Here is a 25086-nt window from a genome sequence, read left to right on the forward strand (position 1 = left end):
CAGGAGAGAGTACATCATACATAGAACTCATTAATAGTCTTCAGAATGTAGAAAGCTATTCAGAAGAAGACTTTGAATTGTGACATTATATTTTTATTTCTTGGTATGAACTCTCTCTCTCAACCAAATTGAACTCACTAGCTTTCAATTAGATCAGACTCATATCCCATCTGAACTTTGCATTAGGTTCCCAAGAACATAGACTCAGCTTGAGTAAATGAACACAAATTTACTGGCTTCCAAAGAAACTACAATGGATAATGTGGAATTAGTCTCTTTTCCTTGCTAAAAAACAGCTTGGAAGGAAGTAATATAGCAAGGAAGGTCTTAACAACCTAGGGCAGATTAATAAATCTCACCTTTCAGTTTGTGATCCAGGTATTCCAGTATTACTCTAATAAGCTGGACAATTGCAAGAATTAAGGCTCCAAATGCCAGCGAACCTGTATGGTATCTAAAAACAAAATATTTGACTGTTATGTCACACATGTGCCTATGTACATGGATATATGTATGCATATATGCATGTATTTACAAATAAAATCAGAAGTGAAGGAAGGTCCTTTAGTGGGAATTACACAAAACGAATGGACCCTTACCCCGATCCACCACAGAGGAACAGGATGAAGCCACTGGCGCTGCTGGTGTTTGTGAGTGTCTGTCTCTCAATCTGTCTACACATGTTGTGTACATGTATTTCGTGTGTGTGTCTACCGGGAGTACCTGCTCAGCATTACAACTGGGTGGATCTAGGGGCAGGGAGCTGCAGCAGCCTTGGTGCTGTAGGGCTACAGGATGCAGTCTTCACCTAATAACTACATCTTCCCAATTGTGTTGGTTGGATGGACTAGTTTTATTCATAGTAGCTTGTGCTATGCTTCGTTTAGGATTTCTGATCAGAACAATTATAACACACCCATGTTTTAGCCAGTGTTGAGCAGCACTTGCACAGCACCAAGAACTGCTCTGCTCCTCACCCTGCCCCACTGATAAGCAGGTTGGGGGTACATGAGGAGCTGGGAGGGAACATGGCCAGGACAGCGGATGCCAAATGACCCCAGGGATACTTCACACCATACTGTGCTGTGCCAGGCAGTAACAGCTGGTGGAAGGAGGGGTAAGAGGGGAGCATTTCAAGTTACAGGTTTTGTTGTTCCAAAACACTGCTACACATGAAGAAGCCCTGATGTACTGGGGATGTGCGTGCCAGTGGGAAATGGGGAATGAATTCCTTGCTTTGCTTTGCTTGTGCATGTAGCTTTCTTTTGCCTATTAAACTGTCTTCATCTCAACCCACATGCTTTCTCATTTTCACCCTTCAGATTCTCTTCCCCATCCCACTGTGGGGGAACAAGCAGGCAGCTGTGGGGGGCTTGGCTGCCACTGAGATTAAACCATAATGCTGACTAATCATTTTCTTAGGATATTCTAAGATTGGCTTCCCTAGATGGAAAAAGAGCATTTGTCCGATACATGACAAGGCTCGCTTCCAGCTCCACAGTCTTACCGTATTGCTCGTCCAAATGAAGAGAAGAGTGGCCACAGTGGAATATCAGCTGGTTTTCTGTAAGCCCAGTAATAAGAGGCAAAGGCACCAGCAAGGGTACACTGACCCAGTGCAATTGCAAAGTTCACCAGCCAGAGAAAGACAAAGGCATTGGCTAACTGGAAGATGAAGATGTACTTATGGTACAGGCTTTCTCCTCCATAAAAAGCAAAAGTACACTGAGCACCTGGGCACAATTTAGTCACATTGGTTGTGTTAAAAGTCTAAATAGAAAGAAAAATAAACAATCATAAGTAATGAATTCTATATACATAGTGTCTGAAGTTTAGCAGGTTAATACAAATAACATAACTCTCCTTGATGTTCCATTATGTCATTCAAAACTGCAACACTACGTAACCTGTTTACATATTTAAGGACTCATATCAAGGATTTATGCTAGTTTTTAAAGAATTCTTAAATTCAAACCCAGAGCCAAGTAAAAAAAAATTACTTTGAAGGCAAATTTATTTTGAAAAATTTAATTTGAAAGCAAAATTAAAAAAAAAACCAAGACAAATATTTTTGGAGCTTCATAAAGGTAATTACTGTGCCAGAAGAAACTAAGCTTCTGCTTCAAATCGTGGCTAGGCCCTGAGCAACTTTGAGGTGCAGCTTTCAACATTTACCACTGCCTTTGGAAGACCTCACAAATTCAAGAGCATCTTTCCTATAAAATTTTATTTTTGTCTCTTCCTTTCTCACTCTGTAAATTAGAATGCTAACATTTACAAGACAGTTTAGCAGAAAAACCAGTTTATGTCTGTAAAATAAAGAAGTGTTACCTGAACATCAGGCAATATTTTCAGATTTAACATGGGGACTCATTACTTAAAACACGCACATTTTTTACTAGAAGTGCATTCAATAGTGATTAAGAAATGCAGTCAGTATAGCTTTCCCTATAGGTAAATATTTGTTACACTTACCTCTGGGTCACAAGTCAGGTTTGCGTACTTGCACAGTGTTTGATTAGCCATTACTTTATACACAGGTTCTCCTGATGTGGCCAGAAAACTGAATGAAATATTTTAAGGAGGAATCACAAAACTGTGGTTTCTGAGCAACTTAGGATTCTGCAGTGGGTAACCACTAGCTCCAAAGAACTTGTATATATAACAGAAAAACTGCTCTCGCTCTGCAGAGATGGAGCTGAAGGGTTGACAGACAAGACCAAGCACTCTCATTACTTAAAGGACTACTGCAAACTCATCCCTGGAGCTGTAATAACCCCTGACCAGAATGGGCAGGGCACATAACATTGAAAACCATCCCCATCTCTCCTCCATATCTATCTTTGACAAAGCAGATTATACAGTAGTTCTTGTATTTTGGCAGAAGTAGATACAGAGCATAAGGATGAATTAACACTGCCCTGATCAGCAACAACTGACACTCTTTGAATATGAAATAACAGCCTGCTTTTTAATCAGCAGTTTTCCCCTTTTTTAATACTTACCAAACCCTTGTTGTTGAGGAACAAACAGTGATTGCTGTTAGGCAATTCAGAGGAGATAGTTCACTGTATATTCACTCTCTCCTTTCTCATATTTTTCTGAACAAAACACATACATAACCCGTTCCACCTCCAGTTAACTAAGAAACCATTAACATCAGGCCTATGGAGCACACAGCACATTAAAGACCATATTCACTCTTCACTGAGGGCCCATTTCACCCCCAAGAGTCAATCTTATGCAGTACACAAGGCTTTGTACAACCCCCCTGCCTTGGCCTGACTTTTAGTCCAGATTTTTTTTAATCTAATAAAATCACTGTCTGGTTTGTGCATCACATGTAGATGTGCAGTGCAGAAGACTGCATCAGAGGAGTAAGTGCTAAGTGACCAAACAGTCCTCTTAATATTGGTTTAATTAACGTGAAATAGCAGAAAATTATCTAGTTTTGCAGACCAGAAAACTTGCTCCAGATAGGTACACAGACAGAAGGATACACAGCTGTCACAGCCCAGTAGGAAATACAAATTGCAATGAGTAAGAAGGTGACAATTGGGTAGAACAGTGTAGACATTATATAGCCAATTGCCCTATAAAAGAAACAAAATATATCAATAAGCTGTAACAATTCCAGAAACTAGCTTTTTATCAGTCATCTTCTAGCAATTTTAGTTTCAGAACCTTGTTGACACTCATAGCATAAGCTAGTACTGGGATCTCAGAATACTGCAGGAACTTTTTTTCTTATGTATTCAAGCCTCGACTTTGTCATTTCTACCACTCCACTTTTATCAATGGTACTAGAGTGAACTTTTTCCATTTGCTATGTTCCAGCTTATCTTCTACTTTCTCCTTCTTCATGATTTCTTCAGAGACCTATCTCTTTCCAAGGCCATTAAGTGATTTCCATGACATCTTCTTGCCAGCTGCTGCAGACCCTTTATGTCCTAATTCCCACTCTGCTCATCCTGTGTTCTTCCTTCACTCCTACAGAACTGAAACGACCTTATTCTATTTTGTATTTGACAACTCTGTTCCCAGCAACTTTCCTGCCTTAAGTGCTAGCTAGGTAGGGGCAGAGACAGTCAACTTGTCTTTGCAATGCCTGGACAGACTGCACCTTCCTGCACTTGTGTGCCTTTCCTTGCACATGCTGTACATAAGTGGTGCTCACCTATGACTAATGGAAGGCAAAATAAATAATTGCCTTTTTCTGTTGACAGCTTAGACAGCTTCTTTTAATATCAAGGTATATGTAGCCTGATATTCTACTGCTAATTCCTGTGGCTAGAATGTGACTAGTGGCAGGAACTTGACCATGCTAGTTCCCACTCTGCCAGGGACTCATTCTCTGGAAGTGGGAGTTGACACCAGCCCTCTTGGTAAACCTGCTGCTATCCCAGAAGTGAACATCTCCAACTGGGTATCTCACTGGATGTAAATTCAGAAAGCATGTGCTTTGTTTACTTAAACTTACAGGCTGGCTCTCTTTATCACAAGCCTTTTTGTCTAGTACTATTTCTTACAGTATTTCCTCTATAACTTAGGGCACCTCTGATGTCATTTGTTTTATAGGATGCAGTTTCCAGACAGCAAAAGGAGAAAAATTTACTCAGCTTCTAAAGGTAAAGTAGTAAATGCTGGGGGGAATTCAAGGAAACTGTCATGTCCAATCCAGAGGTTTTGAGCCAAACATCAGTTGCTGTCTGAGCACAGAGACAAAAAAGTCTATTACAAGTCACACAGGAGGACACAGACTTATGCTGTTTGAGAAATAATCACAACAAATTGGCTGTGTTCAGCAGTTATTGGCAAGCCTCTTAGTATTACAATAGGACATGAAATAAAACAACACGCACGTTGGAACCTCCAAGGTAAAAAAAAGGGAAGTTTATTTCTCGACCTTGATATATATAGAATTGGAAAAGTGATCCTGGATTGGAGGATGAAATTGCCACCTCTTCAATGACACTGGTCAAATCAACAGTCCATGAAATTTCTCCTCCTCCAGAAAGGAAGGCAAAAACAATCATTATTTACATAAAGTGTATGAGAACTCCATTACAAAAATGTAAACATCAAAAGGCTTAGAAGAACTTAGAAAAACAAGGCGACTAAGTTAGTTACCATTAAGACCATACCCTATTATTCCAAAACACTGATTAACAACTCTTGTTTCTAACTATGGATTTCAAGTCAATTACTGGCATTATAACTAATATTTTTGAAAATGTAGCTAAAAGGTATTGAAAAACATAATTTGATTTCCAATCATTAGCACCTTATTTTTTATCTTCCTAAATATATGACCTGGTCTGTTAGGTTTACAGTAATTACATACAGTGTTTCATCTCATCCATTATGCATGAAAGCAAGAAGTTCACCTTCAAGTAACCTTTCCATGCTGCTGGAAAACTACAGAATGTTATTACTAATCAGCAAGAAGTTTATGAACTTTCTAAAATCCTTCCACCTGTCAAGGTTGTGAACAAAGGTTTTGAAGAATGTTAAAAGTGTTCCTGGATTTTAATGAATGAGTAATTAATTAAAGAGTAAAATTTAGTGCTGCCTAAATTAATTGCTATGTTCTAATTGCACAGTAGCATAAGACAGGAAACAGATACCTGGCTAAATGCAGAACTTCAGTATTTCTTAATTCCATGACAAAAATCCCAAATTGTGATTCCTGGGAACCACAGAGGCAATAAAGATGGCAGAAAACCACAAGCAAGTGCTCATAGATAAGCTTAGAGCTAACGCTATGTGCTCTGAGAACACAGGCTTGCTTTATGGACCTATGAGACCATAGCCTATTTGCAGTGAAATCCAAGTGACATTTTAAGTCAGTCAATTTTAAGTCCATTTATCCTTTGTAATAATCTCAATTAAAAAAATCCAAACTCCAAACCAAACCAAAAACAAACAAAAAAACCAAACCAAACAAAGGAAAAAAAAACCAACAAAAACCCCAAACAAAACAAAAAAAACCCCACTAAATGTTCTGTGTAAAACTGCTTAAAATAGGAACCACTGTGAACAAAGCCTATGCAGACTTCAGGAAACACACAACAAAGAGGTCCCTTTAGCCCAGAACTCCCATATCCTGGTTTGCCTTCTTCTTTACTCAGAGCTAAGAAGACATATCTTAGACCACATCCTCTTACAATGTCTGGTCACAGAAGTTTCTTTTTCTCTCTGCAGATTTATGCCTGTCCACACAGAAGTTCGACTGGACCCAGTAGAATCTCCTGGTCTTTTCTTAAATAGAAGCCAAAGCCAAAACAACACTAATCCTCTACCACTAGTGTAAGACTCAAGGAACAATCCAATGACAGAGAAAAGTTGGCACCTACAGGTCCCAGCCTCCTATAAACAGTATACCACACTTAGATTTTCTGCTGAGACACCTTCTTTGCACTAAGCATATGTGGTAACATTAAGAATGTATGAATTCTTAAGGCAAGAAGCAGAAAGATAAGAAATACCTTACTTTAAAAGAGAAAGCTCTATTAAGCACGACCTCATTAAAAGGTAACTGATATTCCTTGAACGCCTCCTGTGAATTCCTTGTTGAACCTGCTTCATGCAACAAATGCAGTGTGGTATTTTAAACCCCAATTTTCTGCCCTTGGTAATGCAAGATAGAGTTCTAGAAGAGTGTACTCTAGAGATCATTCAATAAAATTCAGCATATATTAAAATCAGACAAACATACCTACTACCTTCCTTCAACAGTGCAATAGCAATCCAAATCCGATTTCTTAGGAAGATCAGCATCAGTATGATTATGACTTCAACACCACAAAGTATGATCACTGTAAACAAGCAAATAAAGAAATTAGATTTATCAAGAACAAAACCAATATGCTGCTTCTGTAATTTTTTCCTTGTAATTTGAACTATTGTTCATGAATAAAATTCTGTGCCTGAGCAGTTCTTTCTACAACTGCACCTGCCAAACTTCAATCCCATTTCATAGGTTTTGAAGTCCCATTGAAAAAAAATTCTATTTGCAGTGAGTTAGTCAGAGTGTGTATGACCCTGATATTTATGTTTTTAACAGAAAAATGGAACATCTAATTCTCAGAAAAATATTAACTTCAATGTGACTGCAGTATCTAGCCTTAGATACAATTCATCCTTTACAAATTATACTTCCCATAAAGAAGAAATTTGCTCATAATACAAGCATTTGTTCATGCTATACTGTTGCTCATTTATAGTATTTAGATAATAAAAAATAGGAGATGAAGAGTCAAGTTTTTCATGGAGAGTGCATTTTTCTGATCTACATTGTTCTAAAATGTAGATGTACTAAAATCAAAAGGTTTGTTTGAGTATTACCTTGGCATGAGCTCCTTTCACCTCATTTAAGTTAAAAAAAAAAAAGAGACTAAGATAGGACCATCCTGGTCCAATTACTTTCACCTTCCAGTTGCATTGCTGGAATCATGCTCTGATATTAGAGAGCTGAGAGCTCTTAACTATAAGCAGCATTTGAATCATAACTGTGATTTCAGTAGAGTCTGCTTCTGCCCGCTTTCTATTCGTGTTGGTTCAAAACCTACTTCTGCAGTAGAAATAAGAAAAATCTGGGAACTTCACCTAGAGAAGACTGAGTCTTTAATGCCTGAAGCACACATCCTCCAACTCTGAGTCATATCCATTTACTTTTGGTGCTTCAGATCATTAGACAACACCTAAACCAGCCCAGTAGGGGCAGATTATTGTATGCAGCAGAACCTGTGTCCTCCAGCTGAGACCAAGAAGTTCTGTGGAGGGAGAGGAAGACAAAAGGGACAGTATACCCTTAAGTATCTAAAAACTTATATGAAGGTTTGCAAAGGAAGATGAGATTTGGCTTTAGGTCCCACAGCTTAGAGTCTCAGAATATCAGACCCAATAGTCACAGATGATGTTGAATTGCAATCCCAAGTATTACCCCTGGCAACAGAATAGCAGGTGCCATTCCCCCATGAAGGAATATAAAAACGGGTTTCTTTGAAGTTGGTCTCATTCCAATTTGACTCTGTTAGATTAATGTACTTGTCCAAAACACTGTGAAAAAGGCAAGCATTGTCAGTACATGATGAGTTCTAGACTAGGACTCTGACTACGTTTTCTTCAAGGATATGTAATTATTTACTTTGCTAAGTGATTTTGGAAAGCAATTTAATTCCTGTGTACCGTAATTTACTCTTGTGAAAGTGACACTAAACTCTAGGTAAACTATACACGGGCTGCTAAGAATCAGGCAGGGGAAGAGCCTGAAGAGTTACAGGGGAAAAAATCCATAATGAAGTCCTAATATTGTCTACGGAGAGCACACTAAAAAGCTCTGCCTCAACAATATATATAGAAGATGTCTCATAAGTTTAATGATCCAACACAGAAGTAAATGAAGACATAAATAAGAGATAGGAGATTTAAGCAGTAAGCTACTGCTCTATTAATTTAGCTACCAATAGGGAGAGGCAGTGTTTTTGGTTATGATCCATTCATCATCAGTTACAAGTCTGTGTGTCTTCGAACAGAGCAGTAACAGGAGTGCAAGCAATATTCGACAGTTATTCCTTCCCTCTTCTGCTCTTCCTTTCTTGTGGGGGAACGCGTGTATGCTGCAGGTTGTCTTGTTCCAGTAGGATTTTGTTTAAAATGGTTTATTTCACAGTCTTAGATCAGACAACAAGAAAATTCAGTGACCTAAGTGTAAACTGACAGGAGACCTCATTGTGGTCCTCAACATCCTCACAAGGGCAACCAGAAGGGCAGGTACCGACCTCTTCATTCTCATGGCCAGTGACATGACTCCAGGGAACAGCTGGAGCTGGGTCGGGGGATTTGGGTGGGAGATCAGGAAAAGGTTCTTCCCCAAGAGTCAGGCACTGAACAGACTGCCCAGGGAATGGTCATGGCCCCAAGGCTGCCAGAGCCCAAGGAACATTTGGACAATACTCTCAGGCACAGGGTGGGATTGTTGGAGTGTCCTGTGCAGGGCCAGGAGCTGGACTTGATCATGCTGATGGGCCCCTTCCAACTTGGCACATTTTATGATTCTAAGACACAAAACAAGTGTAGTTATTAATGTGACTTATTAATCTCATTTCTGGGGCTCTCAAGGAGGGAGAAAAAATAATCTGAGAGAGAAAAGTACACTTCCTTGCACAACTTCATCGTGATGAACTTAATTACTGCCTTCTGCTTTCCCCATGGTGAAGACTGAACACACAGGAAATAGAATGCTCCTAACAAAAGATTTTTTCATTCTTATCACTAGTGTGATTGCATTATCTCCCCTTACAAATATACGAGTCTCTTTTGAAAAAGCATATTTTTACACAATACAGAGAAAGGGAATTCTGCTTTCTCCTCTGAGCAACATGTGTAGAGGAGATTTAACAAGGCAGAAAGTGAATTAAGACACTGACTGATTTTCCTGAATATCCATTAGCAGATACCAAATGTAAAAGGGCACTTACTAAATGCTAACCATGTTTGCCTCAGTTGCAGGTACACTTTGAAGTCTGTCTGGAATCCAATATCATAAACAGTGAGGTCAGATCCAGGTATTCCTTTAAGATGATCATACTCCCAGTAACAATGCCAGATGCCTTTTAAAAAACAATCAATAAAATAGGAGTGTGTATGAAGAGCGCAAAGATGCAAATTAAAAAAAAAATATCTTACAAGCCAAATGTTTTGCTTTTGTATAAGCCTGTCAGGTCAGCAAAGCCCAAAAATGTATCACTGTGAGACTAGCCAATTATGATATCATATATATGGGAAAGAAATATCAGTACAAGTGATTACAGACTAAGCATACTGTGCATTGGTAATGCAGGTTACTACATCTGCTGCTAAGTATCAGCACAGCTGGATTCTTACTGCGTTGTGCTGCCATTTATGTCCTTCTCACTTACTTGTGTCTAAAACTAGGCATTAATTTACCCAATTGTACCATTTAATTGAGTTAACTACTGATTTTCCAGACTTAAGCAGTAAGAAAAAATAGTCTCAGAGGCTAGAAAATTACACCTACCATAACCTATAATTCCAATCACACCAAAGATGAAAATCCAGAAGAGAACCCCAGCTGTGAACCTCAATAACACAAGGAACAGCAGACTCAACATCATTGCAATGAACAGTCCACTAGAAAGTGAATAAACAGAAACACAGAGAAAATGAGTGTAAGAATCTATTCACATTCTTGCATTCCTGTTACTTCAAATGAGGGTCACTTCATCTCATATAATAGCGTGATTTGTAAAAAAAGTATTAAAAAATCTTCGTTATGAAATACATTCTCATGGCTGTTATCTGCCATTACAAACAGCTTATATATGATGATCTCATATATGTGTACTAGGTTCTCAGGCTGGTTGAATGGGATTAATAGAATGCCTTTTTTGTCACTTACACCAGCTGAAAAACTCACTGCCTTTTTCAGGCCACAGTCTAATCTACAGTACAGAAAGTTAAATTGGAGGGATACCTATGTGTGGGGAAGTTGCTGGTTTATGTCCTCCACAGAAAATCCCTGCTTGCAAAGAAACAATGTTAGTAAACAACATTCTAGAAGCTTCCTAGGGAAAAAAAAAAGAATTACATTTAGGAGAAAACCATCAGGAGGTTAGAAGGACATAATTTCTACTCATCACCGCTTCTACTAATCAGAAGAAGAAATGATCAGGGCACTATGATGCATAGAAAGAAACTGTTAAGAGCCTTTCTATGAAGTCCCTAAAGGCATTTACAGTGCCTTTTCTTCATCAAGACAATAATTAATGTAATGTAATGTAATATAATGTAATGTAATATTTGTTTTCATTTCACTCCTAGAAAGCAAGTCAGAAAGGAAAAAAATTATTGCAAAAGGCTTTTTCACTCCACATGGCTTTTTAAACAATTATGAAGAAAGCAATATGAATTATTAATCCCATTGAACAAATATCCAGCTCAGATGCTTTAAAGAACATTTCATGTCTCATTATTTTTAGTAGGTGTTACACGCGAATTTTGTATTAGTACGGACCCAAAAAAATTTAAACCCTCTTCTCGCCTGTGTTCAGTAACTTTTCCTCTGAATGTTCCCAGCTTATTTAGCCAACAACCAAAGCTAAAAAATGTGGCAGCCTGATCATAAAAAAAATCACATCAGCTTATTTAGTTAAACCTTTCTAACTCTGCCTTAAGTCCTATGTCTTTAATGGCTTCCTAGCCTGATGTATTTTCCCTTTCTGAATGATTTACTGAAATTCAGAATATATTCCTCAAGAAAAGTTGTAGTTTTGGAGCTCCATCTTGAAAGCAGTAAATTACTTTTATCTAAAGTTATCTTTAGCTATACATGAGTCCTAGTAACACCAAAACTGAGTACGTAGTAGCAACTGCCTTCAACAGACTAGTTCCCTTAAACTGAGGCTTGAAGCAGTAGTTCTTTTGAGGCATGCTAAAAACACTACAGCAATTCCATATTTAAATTCTAATCCAGCCTCCCTTCAGTGTCAAGTCTTTGCTGTTAAAAACTTTACCCAGCCTCTGGCACTTAAATATATTTGTCCAGAAATCATTTGATCTATGCTATCATTGGGTGAAAAGTGTGATGAAAATTATATCCAACTACTTTGAAGTGGTAACACTTCCTTACAAAAAAATACCATATTTGAAATGTGGAAACTTTCTTCAATATTTAGAATTTCTGTTCAAAACAATGGTCAGTTCTCTGTCCAGTGTGTCCAGTGGTATGTCCTTTGAAAGACTCTGTACCACAAGCCTGATTTCAGTAAGAGAGAGAGACCCAAGCTTGCTGAATATCCATGAGTTTCCTGCTACTAAATATTGTGAGCTGAGTATCAGACTATGAGAAAGCTGCCTTTCCACCAGTGTCTGAACACCTTTAAAAGCTGACAACATGTGTTTCTGAACGGACTAAATCTCCACATTATTATCTAAAGTATGTATTAAATGCTGTGGGTTTGCATTCAGGATTGACTAATGTATGCTTAACATGTGCATGTTAAAGGTTCTCACCTGGCAACAAATTCAGTTCCTGTTTAAATAGATCAACACACTGGTCCCTCATAATCAATATTAATGGGCTAGGAGTTCACAAATACTTACATATTTACTTCAACAAAGAAGCTACTTCTCTTGTTTTGGTGCTGCATTTTAATTAATTGGTGATTAATATTAATTGCAAGATAAAGTTAATACTGTTCAGTAATTGTTCTTGATGTTGCTTTGCCTGCTGCATTGGATTTATGGATTCATATTGAACTTAGGGATTATAATGGGTTTAACTGAATATTGCTTGCACAAATTCAGAAACTATCTGTTTTATATATGTACTAGTGATACTTGGCAAGTGCAACTGGCTTGAAAGTTACTTAATTAAGATTTTTCAGTTTTGGAATTGCTACACACATGGGTGCTGCAACAGAACCCTGTTCCTCCTGATTTTCTGACTGGCAGGACATTAAAAAGCTAATCCAGATCAACTGACACTCTATGTATGTCTGCTGTACTATCCTTACCATCCACAGAACTGTAACTATCTTATTATCATGTGTGATGAAAGGAAGTTACAGTTCATCGAGTTTTAAAGTAGAATATGTACCAAATACATACACAATCTATTTTTTTATTTCCTGCACATTGCAAAATGAGTTTCGAAACACAAAAATACCAAAAAAACCCTTACATTAAAATCCAATACCAAGAAATGGCATAGTCTTCAAAAATTTTCATTCCAACTGATCTTGCATCCAGGACATTATTGATGCCACTGAGAAAAGAAAAATCAAACAAAAGCTTGCTTCAGGTAGAAAAGAAGAATTTATTTAGACAACAAATATGATCAGTGAAAGAATTTGAAATATCTTTGGTAGTGATAAGAGTATACTAAAATTTTTTTACAACTATACTCCAGTTCTGTCACCAAATCAACATCAATCACAGTTAAAGCAAAGAAAAATCTATATAAGAATGTCTTTACAAGTCCTGAAAAAATTAATTAAAAAGGCTTTATTGTCAGAATTGCTTATTATGTCACAAGGCAAGTGTATACTATCAATATCTGCAATGTAGCAAGGGACAAACAGTAGTGACTCTCTAGAGTCTAAAAGCATAGAACCAGAAAACAGGTCAGTGAAGCAACTTGATGGAACTGTTTTTCTATTGTGCAGAATGCTCACCCACATAATAGTTTTCCGAAGAATAGCCCAATACATTATTTTTTACCAGAAGCAGGAGCACTCGGAGGAGGTGAGATGCCCAGAGTACTAGGCCAGCCCATGGTAGTGGAAAGGTCATTACAGAGCGGCATAGCCAAGGCCATTCCTGGCTGGCCTGAGTCCTGCAGCATGAGGATTGCATTTGAACCTCAGGTAACTTTCCTTGCAAAACTTATTTTTGCTAGAAAAAACAATAATTATTTAAAAAAATGACTGAGACCGTCAGACTTAGGCTTTTTGCACTTTTTGCTCCTTTCTGCACACCACAGTACTGGATTTCCTTAACGGAACTTTGGAAGTGCTCAGGCACAGAGAAAGCATTTGCTACCGAGTCTAGCTTGGGTACCCTCAGTCATTTGCTACAAGAGATTCTGATTCTTTAAAATTATTAAATTATTGTGCAGAATCCAACAAACACCGAAGAAGGGTAAAACCTACTTTGCAGCTTCCCTGAGATCAGTTACATTTCTTGTTTTCCCTCTTCCATCTTTGAATGTAGTCTGATTTGCCACGGTCAACACACCATTCTTCGTGGAGAAGTCTGGGAAGCATCTCTTCAGAACTATTCAAAATATCAAAACAAAGCCTGCATATTACATCTCATGTCAAGCTCTGCTTTTATCATGTGTGTTTTGCAACATATTTAAATAATTTCAGATTCACAGTCAATTGTTTTTCCACTGATTATATAGCAATATGTTGACTTTGACAAATCTTGGAAGAGCCATTGCATTCAAGATTATGATTTTTATGCTCGGAGGCTTTTTGTCTAAGCTCAGGCATGGTCGGATCATAGATTTCAACTGGAGATTATAGGTCCTACCAAATAACAACAGTACTATACACAGGAGTTTAAGAATTTGTAATAAATGTGGAACTTACTCTCTGTCAGCATCTGGGCAGCTTATAAAAACTGCAGATTCTCAAATATGCCATTTTATGGTAATAATGAGACCAGCCCCCAAGGACAGATTCAACTTGACTGAGCATGAATCATATTAGCCCCAAACCAATATATAACAGCAAGTGTTGTTTTCCTTATATGCCAGATGAGCTCCAGTACCAGGCACTATCACTAGATATTCTTGGAGATGAAGCAATGGAAAAAAGACAGAAAGAGCTGGTTAGAGGGAAGAGGAGATTATAAAAAAGCGAGAAAAGGAGGTGTTTGCATACTCATTTACTCTGCCCTGTTCTTTGCTGCAAAACATCCTTGGTTTCATTCCAAAGAGAAGAGCAGGTGAGTCCTCCTTCAGAGGTGTACTTCACATAACTATTCAGTGCTTTCCTTACCAGATTGCAACAAATACTGATGCCAGGGCTCAATAATCAGTCTGATCTATCTTCCCCAGCAAATATTCTGAATAAATTATTAGGCAACATATCTTAACATATCTTTTTCTCTAAACTGTAATCTTTGCTCATTGATATAGTGTAAAAGAATATAAGAGCTTCTTCACAAGTTATTTTATGTCTTTTGGGTCAGTACTTCAGTTTTCATACAATTCAGACTATGTTTAAAAAATTTTATCCGTATCTTCTCCTTTTAATGACATATTCCTGGTTTACATGATCCCTACTTTAAAGTATGGCAAAAATAAACAGCAATTTCTTCTGTAAGATTCTGGGTCAATACTACACTTGTGCAGCTGAGATGAGCTCTGAGATCAGTGGTTATCCACTCAGAAACACCTGCTGACCACAGTGACATTTTTTGCTCTGGAATTCCTCCATATGTCCTGCATAGCCAGCACTGCACTGAAAGGAGAGCTGCATTGTAACTGGGCTGAAGTATTGTTTGAAGTTCAACACATGGCCAGGCCATATGATCCTTCCAACATTTGTAGCATTTTCTTTATGCCAATGGCATCGCTTGCTCTTGTTTTGGAAAGCACAATTTCAGTTGAAGAGCTTTTGCTATCAGTGATGATTCAAGAGCAAGAAAGAGCTCAGCTTGACCTGATCACACGCTGAATATTCCCAGACAACTGTTAGAAAAAATATTAATAAATATTTGTATTTTCAAATTGAATTGATTTATGCTTTAAAACTGAATGAATGTGAATGTCAGATAAACAGCTCCTAGTGATGTTGCCAAAAAACACATTTCAGACTGGAGTTGTGCTTTAATATGAATGCTTACAATCTGCTAAGATGTGTATAAGAAGTAGAATCACTCACAAGGCCTGCTTGGAATGATCATCGAAGGACAATCTTCATCGCGTAGGACTTGAGCAATAGACTAAAAAGGGGAAAAATAGGAATGCTGAATAACAGTGTAACAGTATGTTTGTTTTTCACCCAGTCTGAAGAATGCCCCAAACTGGGCTTTGTAGCCTCCTCCCCAAATTTCACTGGTGGAGCTGCAAGATACATTTATATCTAAGTGAGAATCCAAACTGTCATTGTGATTTGGGAAAAGACTGTTCTTTTCTTTTCTTTTCTAGTGACATAAAAGACTTTTGGATCAGCATCTAAGCCAGAACTGACTGGACAATTGTTCCTTGCCTACCCTTTATATTTTCTCTTAAAAAAAAGTAAGATTTTAATCCAATTAATGTAGCTGAATTGCAAGACATTTTAAAGATGGGAAAAGTAACACAGTACATTTGAGTACAAAATCAGTTATATGAAGGATAGATTAATTTTCTTAGCTAACTTTCCAAGTAGCTATGGATGACTTAAGAGCCTTAAGAATTGGATTGAGACACTCTACTGCTGTGGGGTACTTAAGTACTAAAGGATACTGCTTGCCACAGTACTGCAACTGAATGAGTAGCTGCAGGTAGTCTTTTAAGCTAACAGCAATCATTTGAAGAGTGGAGGTTTAGTGTGCATTCAAGACCCTGAGCCTAGATTAAACAACTGTCAAATCACATAAATGGGACATCTCCTTACGTGCTGAAATCAGAATAATTCAAATCTTTGATGCAGCTCAGTAAAATCATGCATATTAAATACTGCTTGAAGAAAAAAATGTACTTTATCATCTACAGATACATACACACCTTGCGAGGATTGTTAAAGCCAGGTTTGCAGAACTGTCTGAAGTAATTCCACTGATCTGGTCTATATCTGTAGGAAGCCTGAACATCAATGTAGGTTGCAAACCTGTCTGGGCACTTTGAGACACAAAGCTGCAAGAAAAGAAAAACATAAGTAAAGACACACTCTGTGTAGAGAACGGTAAGGAAAGTCAGTGTAATGAAAAAGCAAGAAAAATGCCACTGCCTTCATTAATGTTTACTGCTGGATTTAGGAAAGATATGTTCTCCTTTTGATTCCCTAAATGAATACTTCTAGAATTCTTTGACAGAAAATACTTTCAAAGTGTGTTCTCCTCATATCTGGCATATCAAGTCTCTCTCTGTATCTTCTTAGGTTCTACACATTCTGATAGGCAAGAAGAGCTTTCAGTCTGTTGAAAGGAGTATTATTTTTCTGGGCAGCAAGAAAAAACCTCTGAAGTCCTCCTCTATATCTATCATCAGCAGTATACAAGAGCAAGGGGGTGTGACAGCTACTTCTACAGGATACATACAATTTTTTCCTACTACATGTATAAGGGGAACTTTATTTAAAGAAAGTCTCACTAAAATCCAAAGTCTCGGGTACTGTTATTCCATCCTTCTACACAACCTCTTCAGTCAATTACATCTATACAAATATTGTCAAGTTAGGTGTAAATCACTCAAAAGTGACTTTTAACTGTAGACTAAGAAAACACTTACAAAGCCAGGGTATGCCTATGACAAGTAGTCATGCTCACATGACTCATGGTATAGCCATTATAAGCCAGATTTATGTGAGAAATCAGGTGAGGACTGGGGTTTATTGAATGCATCCACTGAGAAGTTGTGATTTAGATTTAGGATATGGAGAAGTGGCTGCCCCAATGAACAGACTCTGAAGGTTCTGCTGATCCCTGGAATCACACTAAGGACAGACGTTCTGACTCCTCAGCGTTAAGAATGTGAAGTGGTTTGAATTCAATCTTTACAGCAAGCTTGAGCCTTTTCTAGAAGGCAGTTTGTTTCCAAAGCTGTGCTATCCAAACACCCTTTGCAAAGCTCTGCTGTCCAAGTACCAGAGAGACATCATGCACCAAAACTGTCTTTCATGTCAAGGGCATTCTGTCCTAAGTAATTCGCCAAAAAGAATTTTGGGAAGAGGTCTTGTACTAATCCTTAAAACACAGCAGATACTGCAAGAGGGTCTCTCTATAGGAGTATTTTAGTCCTATGGACTACCCACAGGCCAAGGAACAAAGAAAGAAGAGTTTTGTCCTTGCTGGGACAACAGGTGACTAACAAGTACACACTTTACTATAAACTGTTTGCTATCTATGAAACAGGCAATGAAATGTGCTGTCTATGGATCCAATGGACTGTATTAACTGTTTTCAAATCCAGCCTTACTCAAGAACTGAAGCTCCTCTCATGTTAGTTCTTGGGGGTTCTTCCTCCTGATATTTATATGTATAGGTCAGGAATGAAGGACCCTGTTTGCAGTTCAAAAGAGGAATCACCAAAAAAAATTTCTTCAGCATTTTTCGAAACAACCAGTCATTTAACCATCTGCAGTAACAAACAGCATTCAAAAACAGCATTCTTAGTTTTGGAGATGTTGCATATTTGAAAATGAACAAAGTAACTACTCTGGTCCCAAAAACTCTCCTTCAACAAGTATTTCACCCAATTTGATTCATGGCCATTGCCAACCTGACCACAGCACCAGCCAAATCCCACATAATGACCTCATATATCTGAACAGACTGAACTGTTCTAGTGAAAGAGTCTTAAGACTGCAGGGCAACAGTGTCAATGTGTGCATGTGGACAGATGGGGATTCCTGAAGCAAATCTGCAGCTGATGGAGCAAGTTTTCATTCTGACAGCAACTAGCCAGTCTTAAGAGGGTTCTTGCTCTTTCTTGTTAGAAATTTTCATGTTTTATGATCAGGAAAATTGTCTTGCAAGAAAGATCAGGAGGTTAATCTTAACCCACACAAATGCAGTGACTAGGTTTATTTCACAACTTCACGAGGAACCACAACACAACAAACAGAGTGCAAATTGTGACATAAGGGAAGAATAAGCTTTCAAAATCTTCACTTTTGAAAGAGACATAGGCTCCAATCACACCCAGATAATCCTGTCAATGGCAATATGCACAGTTTCTTGAACATGTTCAGCTCCTTAGGTATAAATCAGTATTTTCTGCATGCACTGAATACTACTGGATAGCTGCTGTGATGAATTCATAAATAAAAAATTGTTGTGTTCAAGTCAGCGGACTTTTTTTGTCTACTCTTATCCAAAATATACAATCTTGTGCATTTCCACTTCATTTTTCTGACCGTCATACACTACAGAGAGTGTGCTTGCTACAAGGAATTTATAAAACAACCATGTTGTATTTTGAAGGAAATGAACAACAATTTTTAAATCTAAACAAATACATGTCTAATTTTTAAGCACCATGATTAAGATGCAGGGAAAATATTTTATCTCTACATTTTCACTCACCTGTGTTGTAGGGCACTGTAGGTTTATTAACACTACGGGGCTGGCACATTTCAGGATGTTGAAGTAAAACAAAATGGTCTTGTTCCTATGGAAATGGATATAAGATAATAATCACCATAAATATAGGTGCTTATACATCCTACCATTCCAAAATTTGTAGTATACATTGATATTTAAGTTTTATTACTGTGAACATCCATATTGCAAATACAAGACAAAAAAAATCCCAAGCAGACCTTGAATGTTTTACATCAAGACATCTATGAAACCAGAAGTAGTTGCTCTAAAGAATGATAATTTTGACACGTTTTTATCTGCAGCATGATTTTAAGCTGAAACAATCTGTGTAGCTGTAGTCCTGCCTTGAGAGGCTGAGGTTTGTAGAATAACCCTGCAAAAACATCATAGTCTCTGCGCCACCAACATCCTGCATATGAAGTGCATGCAAACTCACCATCAGCAAATGCTTCACTGTAAGAGTCTAAAAACTGCCTAATTTTTGTTGATCAGAAGGTGGCACCAAAACCAATCATAAACTTTTTTGGTTGGAAACCAAAAGCAGTTGTCCAGAAAACAGAATATAATATCATCTACTAATAACACTGACAAGATCCCCCTTGATATAAATAAGGGTCAGTCTGTCAGTCCTGCATATTTGACATCTACTGGAACTTGGAGCCTTGTGGCAGCTGTCACTTAAGTCTGGATTTGTTGGAAGCTTACGACCCCAAGATCTCTTGATTTTAAGACTTGGGTTTTGAAGACAGCAAAATGTCATGTTAGACTTCGCTACATCAGAAAATTATCAGATAGCTCTAGTGAAGATAATATAGCAGTAGACCTGCCCTTTTTAAACAAAACTTCAAAGCCAGTTAGTCTGGGTTACGCAGTGCCCCTGCATATGCACCCCAAGAAATGGTGCATATGCTCCCCTATGGACTATGAAGGGCCACCAAGTTGATCAGAGAGATGGAGCACTTCTTCCATGAGGAAGGGCTGAGAGAATTGGGATTCTTCAGCCTGGAGAAGAGAAGGCTTCAGGGCTGTCCGAACTGTGGCTTTCCCTGAAGGGAGCCTACAAAACATTTAACCTGAAGGGACTCTATAAAAAATAGGGAGTTGCTACTTACAAAGGCCTGGAGAGATGGGGCAACAGGGGATGCTTCCCACTGACAGAGAGTAGGTTCATATAGAATATTGGGAAGAAATTCTTGGCTGTGAGGGTAGTGAGGTCGTGACACAGGTTGCCCAGAGAAGCTGTGGCTGCCCCATCCCTGGAAGTGTTCAAGGACAGGCTGAACAGGGAAACCTGGTCTAGTGGAAGGTGTCCCTGGCTGCGGAATGAGGGTTGGAATGAGCTTTGAAGTCCCTTCCAACTCAGGCTATTCTATGCTTCTGTGATGTGTTTGAGCCCCCACTGACCTTCACCATGGCACTGCAGCACAGTGGGAGCTCTGTCTTGTGAGCAGAATGGCAATATTAACAATGAAGAGTGCTTGGGCTAACAAGGCTGCCCCTCTTCTATCTGTCCTGGTTCAACATCAGTCCTGCTTCTACATCTCATTGTATCCCCCAGACTGGGACACATCTTCTGTTTTCCCACCAGCATGTGACTCCCACCAATTGCTAAACAGGGCTATACCATCAAAGACACTATTTAGCACCACTGCACATTCAAACTCCATTTAAAACTGGGATCAACTCAACTGCCTGACATTTTTTACAATGTTAACTTGTTTTCACTGAGGTACATTCATTCTGCTATGCACTGTTTAAGAAAAGACACATTCTGGCAAAACTAATTCACCACCACTAGTTGCTCTTTCTTTGAATTAGTAGAATACAATTTTGGACTGAAATGCCATCATTCTTCAATAGTTTCTTGATAGTATTTATGATCTGTGAGCTGCTCAAAACCATTAATTAATTATTTTTTTTTCTTAGCCCACTTGCTGGTATTGACAACAGAAAAGAAAGTTTAAATATATACATAACACATGAAAACACACACTAAGAATTAGATCTGTATTCTGTATAATGAAACTGTGTTGTATTCCATTAGTACATTATGCTCTGTAGAATGCAAAACGAGTTCAGAGATTACACGTCAACTAATGGATAGATTACAGGAAGACATGAAGAGGTCTAACAGAAGAATTTCATGATGATACAAAAATAATTCATTTGACTGCATGGCATTCTATGGAGTTCAAATGGATTTTTTCACAAGCCGTGAATGTTGGCTTTGTTTCTAACTTGCCTTTTCTACTCCTCAGTGAGATTACTGACAATACTTGTTACAAGGACAAGATTCAAAACACAAAGATTGTGATTACTTTCCAAGAAAAATGTCTCAGACTAAACCCTTGGAGACTTCAAAATACCACAGCTCTGGCTGAGCCTTTCACTCTGCTTACTTTCAGGAGATCTGAAAAACAGTGGTATTGACAAAAGCTTCACAAGCACATCCTCAGCCCCATTCCGGGGACTAGAGGGACTCTTTCAGAGGAGTATCCTGGCCTACTGCCATAAACACACTTGCTTTTCTGGTAGGTTGTATTATGTGTATTATTTATATCTTTATAAGAATCTCCTCAATGTACCAAATAAATGCCAAAATGCAGTCTCAGTAGCTGTATTATTTGCCAGCAATCCTATATAGGGAGGGTCACTTGTAAATACAAACCGAAAATCACAGTGTAAGAAATAACTAAAGGGAAGACTCAAGTAACATACAGAAAGATGGAATGGGAATGAATGGTAAGAATCAGAGAGAAACACCTGGCTCCACATCACACAGGATATTGAAGCTGTGTGTCTGAGACTCCCAAAGTCATTTGTCCTCTACTTCCTACTGGTGACAGAGGGGACAAGGACAAGTCGCCAGCATGGTAGGGAGCATAGAAATGTTGCAGTGAGGGGAACACACACGCCACTACAACTTTTTCCTCCTTGTTTTTCCTCTTCAGGAAGTTTGACTCTCCAACAATTGCTATGAAGAATAGTCTTGAGTGTCGAACAGGTTTTCTTTCACTAGCCTGTTTCCCCTGTAAAAAAAACTTGAGAGGATATATAGGCCTAGCTCTATTTCTGTTCTAGTCTCTATTTCCTGCTCCTCCCCTTCTGAACTGCTCTTTGGACAGTGGCTTGCAAATTTTTTTCCACAGAAAACTAAATGGAGAAAGAAAGAAGCAGCAAAGGATTGTTATCAAACACTAGCATAGCATCCAGCTTCTTGACAGTGACAAGGGCATAAGGCATGCCTAAAACTTACCTTTTGAAAGGAAGACGGTGGGTGAAGAAGCAAACCTTTTTAAAATTCTGTTTCATAAACCATTCAGATTTTTAAAGAAAACATAGATGCAACACCTTTCTTCCCTGAGCAACTATTTTCATGTGTAATTACTCTGTTGGTATCAACTAACTAATTTAACTCTTACAATTCAAAATCTAAAATGACAAAAACAGAGACAAGTAAATAGAGCCATTTAGTTCTCTTTTCCTCCTGTTTTCCAAGGAGGATGTAGTTACGGCTGCTCATCTCCCAGACTACTCAGTCTCTACCGGCACAGGAAAAAAAACAAGAGCCTTTCACTACAGACTTTTATGTTATTTGGTGCATATTGACAAAAACTATAGACCAGGCTAAAATGCCTTAAGACTTCTTTTATCCCAAGGTGGATGAAGAATTACACAACAGGTTATGAATTACCCAAACTTTGGCAGTTAGAAGCTGTGCCAGCTAGTCACCTTCTATGCAACTGCTGACACAATCTTTAAGTTATATTGATACCTTACAAAAAATATTCTCTAAATGACACAAACAACTGCCTTACAGTAATAATTTGGATCTGGAATTGCACTGGGAAACGAATACATTTCTGAGCTTTATTTGGAATAAACACAGAAAGAGTGTCACTGTCTATTTGACAGAGACTTGAAACCTCACATCTTTTTCACAGCGCACAACTAATAAAGGCATGTGAATGGATTTAGTACTCACTCATTGAGGGTATCTCTCTGACCACAGAACTGCCCATAGCTGTCAGTTGGATAAATCACTTTCCTGGGGTCCCCGTGCACCCAAGCTGCAAAATACACAATACCTCTTAAGATACTAGTCAACTGTTCATAGTTAATGATTAAAATTAGCTAGTATGAAAATGTATCACTTGTAAAGTACCATTTTACACTTTGTAGATCAACACTGAAGAGTACTGATTAGTAGATTTCCTAATGAAATATGAAAATGCAAAGCACAGTAAGTTCTACTAAGATATGGATTAAACTGTAAGAAAGCAATCCAATGCTCCAAGTCCCTTCCAGTCTGACCTTGAACACTTCCAGAGATGGGGCAGCCACAGCTTCTCTGGGCAACCAGGGCCAGGACCTCACCACCCTCACAGGGAAAAATTTCTTCCTAATCTCTAACCTAACTCTGCCTTCTGTTAGTTTACAAGCGATTTCTCTGTGCCCTGTCACTCCTGTCCTTGCACAAAGTCCCTCTCCAGCTCTCTTGGACACCATTTAGGCACTGGAAGGAGCTCTAAGATCTCTCAGAACCTTCCCTTCTCCACACTGAACAACTCAACTTGTCAGCCTGCCTCCACAGCAGAGGAATTCCAGTCCTCAGAGCACTCCTCCTCTGAACTCACTCCACTATGTCAATGTCCTTCCTGTGCTGGGGGCCCAGAGCCAGATGCAGGAGTGCAGATGGGGTCTGACAAGAGCAGCAGAATCCCCTCCTTTGACCTGCTGACCACACTTCTTTCAACACAGCCCAGGATACATTTGGCTTTCTGGGCTGCAAGTGTACATGGCTGGCTCATGCCCAAACCTTATCAATCCGCATTGACAATTCCTTCTCCTCAGGGCTCCTCTCAACCCAAATTGTTTTTCTCTAGCTTCCGCTACCTGAAATTTTCCATCACAGTTACTTTGTTATTGCAAACTTTCCAAACCGTGTCATTTTTTTTAAACACACCTAATTTTGAGTGGGGTTTTTTATCAGTAAACACATGGCTTTGAACTTCTCCCTAATTACCTGCACAAAAGCAGCTCTTCAGAGAAAGACCTTGGGGCCCTGGGGGACAACAAGCTTTCTCTGAGCCAGCAGTTAAACCTCAGGGCCAAGAGGGTGATGGGATCCTGCCGTGCTTCAGGAAGAGCATTTCCAGCAGGTCAGGGAGGGATCTCTGCTCTGCCTCTCTGCATAATCCTGTGAAGCATCTCTGGAGTGCTTGCTCTGGGCTCATCGGGACAAGGGGAACGTGGAGCTCCTGCAGCGGGGTCAGAGGAGGCCGCAGAGCTGAGCGAGGGCCTGGAGCATCTCTATGCCCAGGAAAGGCTGAGGGATCTGGGGCTGTTCAGCCTAGAGAGAAGCCCCAGCTGAGAGGGCCCTCAGCCCTGTCTGTCAGCATCTGCAGGGCGGGGGCAGAGCATGAACCCGGCCCTGCTCCGGGACCCAGCCATGGCACCAGAGAAACGGGCAGGGACTGAGCCCAGGAAGTTCCATCTGAAGATGAGGAAGAACTTCTTCCCTGTGCAGTGACTGTGCACTTGAACAGATTGCCCAAACAGGGTGTGGAGTCTCCTTCACAGGGGATATTCCAGAACCATCTGGACACAATCCTGCACCATACGCTCTGAGATGACCCTTCTGAGCGAGGATGTTGGACCAGATGACCCACTGTGGTCCCTTACAGCCTCACCCAGTCTATGTTTCTGTGAATTACAATAGATACTGAATGTTAATTCATTACTTGCTTCTGTGAAAGGCATCACTTATTGATTGGAAAGCTTTGCACTAATATTAGCAAAAGGGACATTTCAATAAAAAATTCCAACATTCACAAAGCTGCTTCCCATCTATATGAAAAGGCATTACTATACCTCTATTTACTTACCCACAACTCCTAATGCAATGTAACCCAGAATGACAACTATGAAGATCACACAGCAAATAATATCTGTGCAGTGCCTAGGGGCAAGAAACACTTTTTAAAAATAAGGTCTTTAATATGACCCTTCAAAACCACTGATTGTCATATGGTATTTTAACATCTGAGTAAGATATCTGCACGAGCACTTTGCAGAAATTTTAGTCACAAACTCACGTTTGAGGTGTAAAGTCCTGTTTTTGCAGCAAGACCAGCAAATAAACGTGTATGCTTTTTTTGCTGCAGACAACGGAACATATTGAAGAACAGATGTTGAAACAAGTAATACCTTACAACACTGAACCCATGAGATCACTTACCATACAAGTGATGATATAAGTGGCAAGACATACTACAGGATATCTGCCTCAGAATTCATTTT

At 39.0% G+C, this 25086-nt stretch overlaps 1 protein-coding gene across 5 annotated transcripts in view; it reads right to left on the reverse strand.

Moving 5' to 3' along the window:
• SLC44A5 (solute carrier family 44 member 5) overlaps positions 1-25086 on the reverse strand; it is a 68624-nt gene that overhangs the window by 11990 nt on the left and 31548 nt on the right. For 3 of the 5 annotated variants that reach the window (XM_063166365.1, XM_063166364.1, XM_063166363.1), the window contains exons 3-16: positions 24672-24745; positions 22769-22853; positions 18766-18850; positions 16247-16375; positions 15420-15480; positions 13677-13800; positions 12707-12790; positions 10043-10155; positions 9483-9614; positions 6719-6818; positions 3501-3593; positions 2476-2563; positions 1508-1770; positions 360-454 (exon numbers count right to left, since the gene is read on the reverse strand). In XM_063166365.1, coding sequence (XP_063022435.1) covers positions 360-454; positions 1508-1770; positions 2476-2563; positions 3501-3593; positions 6719-6818; positions 9483-9614; positions 10043-10155; positions 12707-12790; positions 13677-13800; positions 15420-15480; positions 16247-16375; positions 18766-18850; positions 22769-22853; positions 24672-24745 — 1526 coding nt within the window. Of the gene's footprint in view, positions 1-359; positions 455-1507; positions 1771-2475; positions 2564-3500; positions 3594-6718; positions 6819-9482; positions 9615-10042; positions 10156-12706; positions 12791-13676; positions 13801-15419; positions 15481-16246; positions 16376-18765; positions 18851-22768; positions 22854-24671; positions 24762-25086 lie in introns of all 5 variants that reach the window. The other 2 variants (XM_063166361.1, XM_063166362.1) reach the window with 1 other exon arrangement.

This window comes from Melospiza melodia, chromosome 11 (assembly GCF_035770615.1).
Source record: "Melospiza melodia melodia isolate bMelMel2 chromosome 11, bMelMel2.pri, whole genome shotgun sequence".
Taxonomy (NCBI): domain Eukaryota; kingdom Metazoa; phylum Chordata; class Aves; order Passeriformes; family Passerellidae; genus Melospiza; species Melospiza melodia.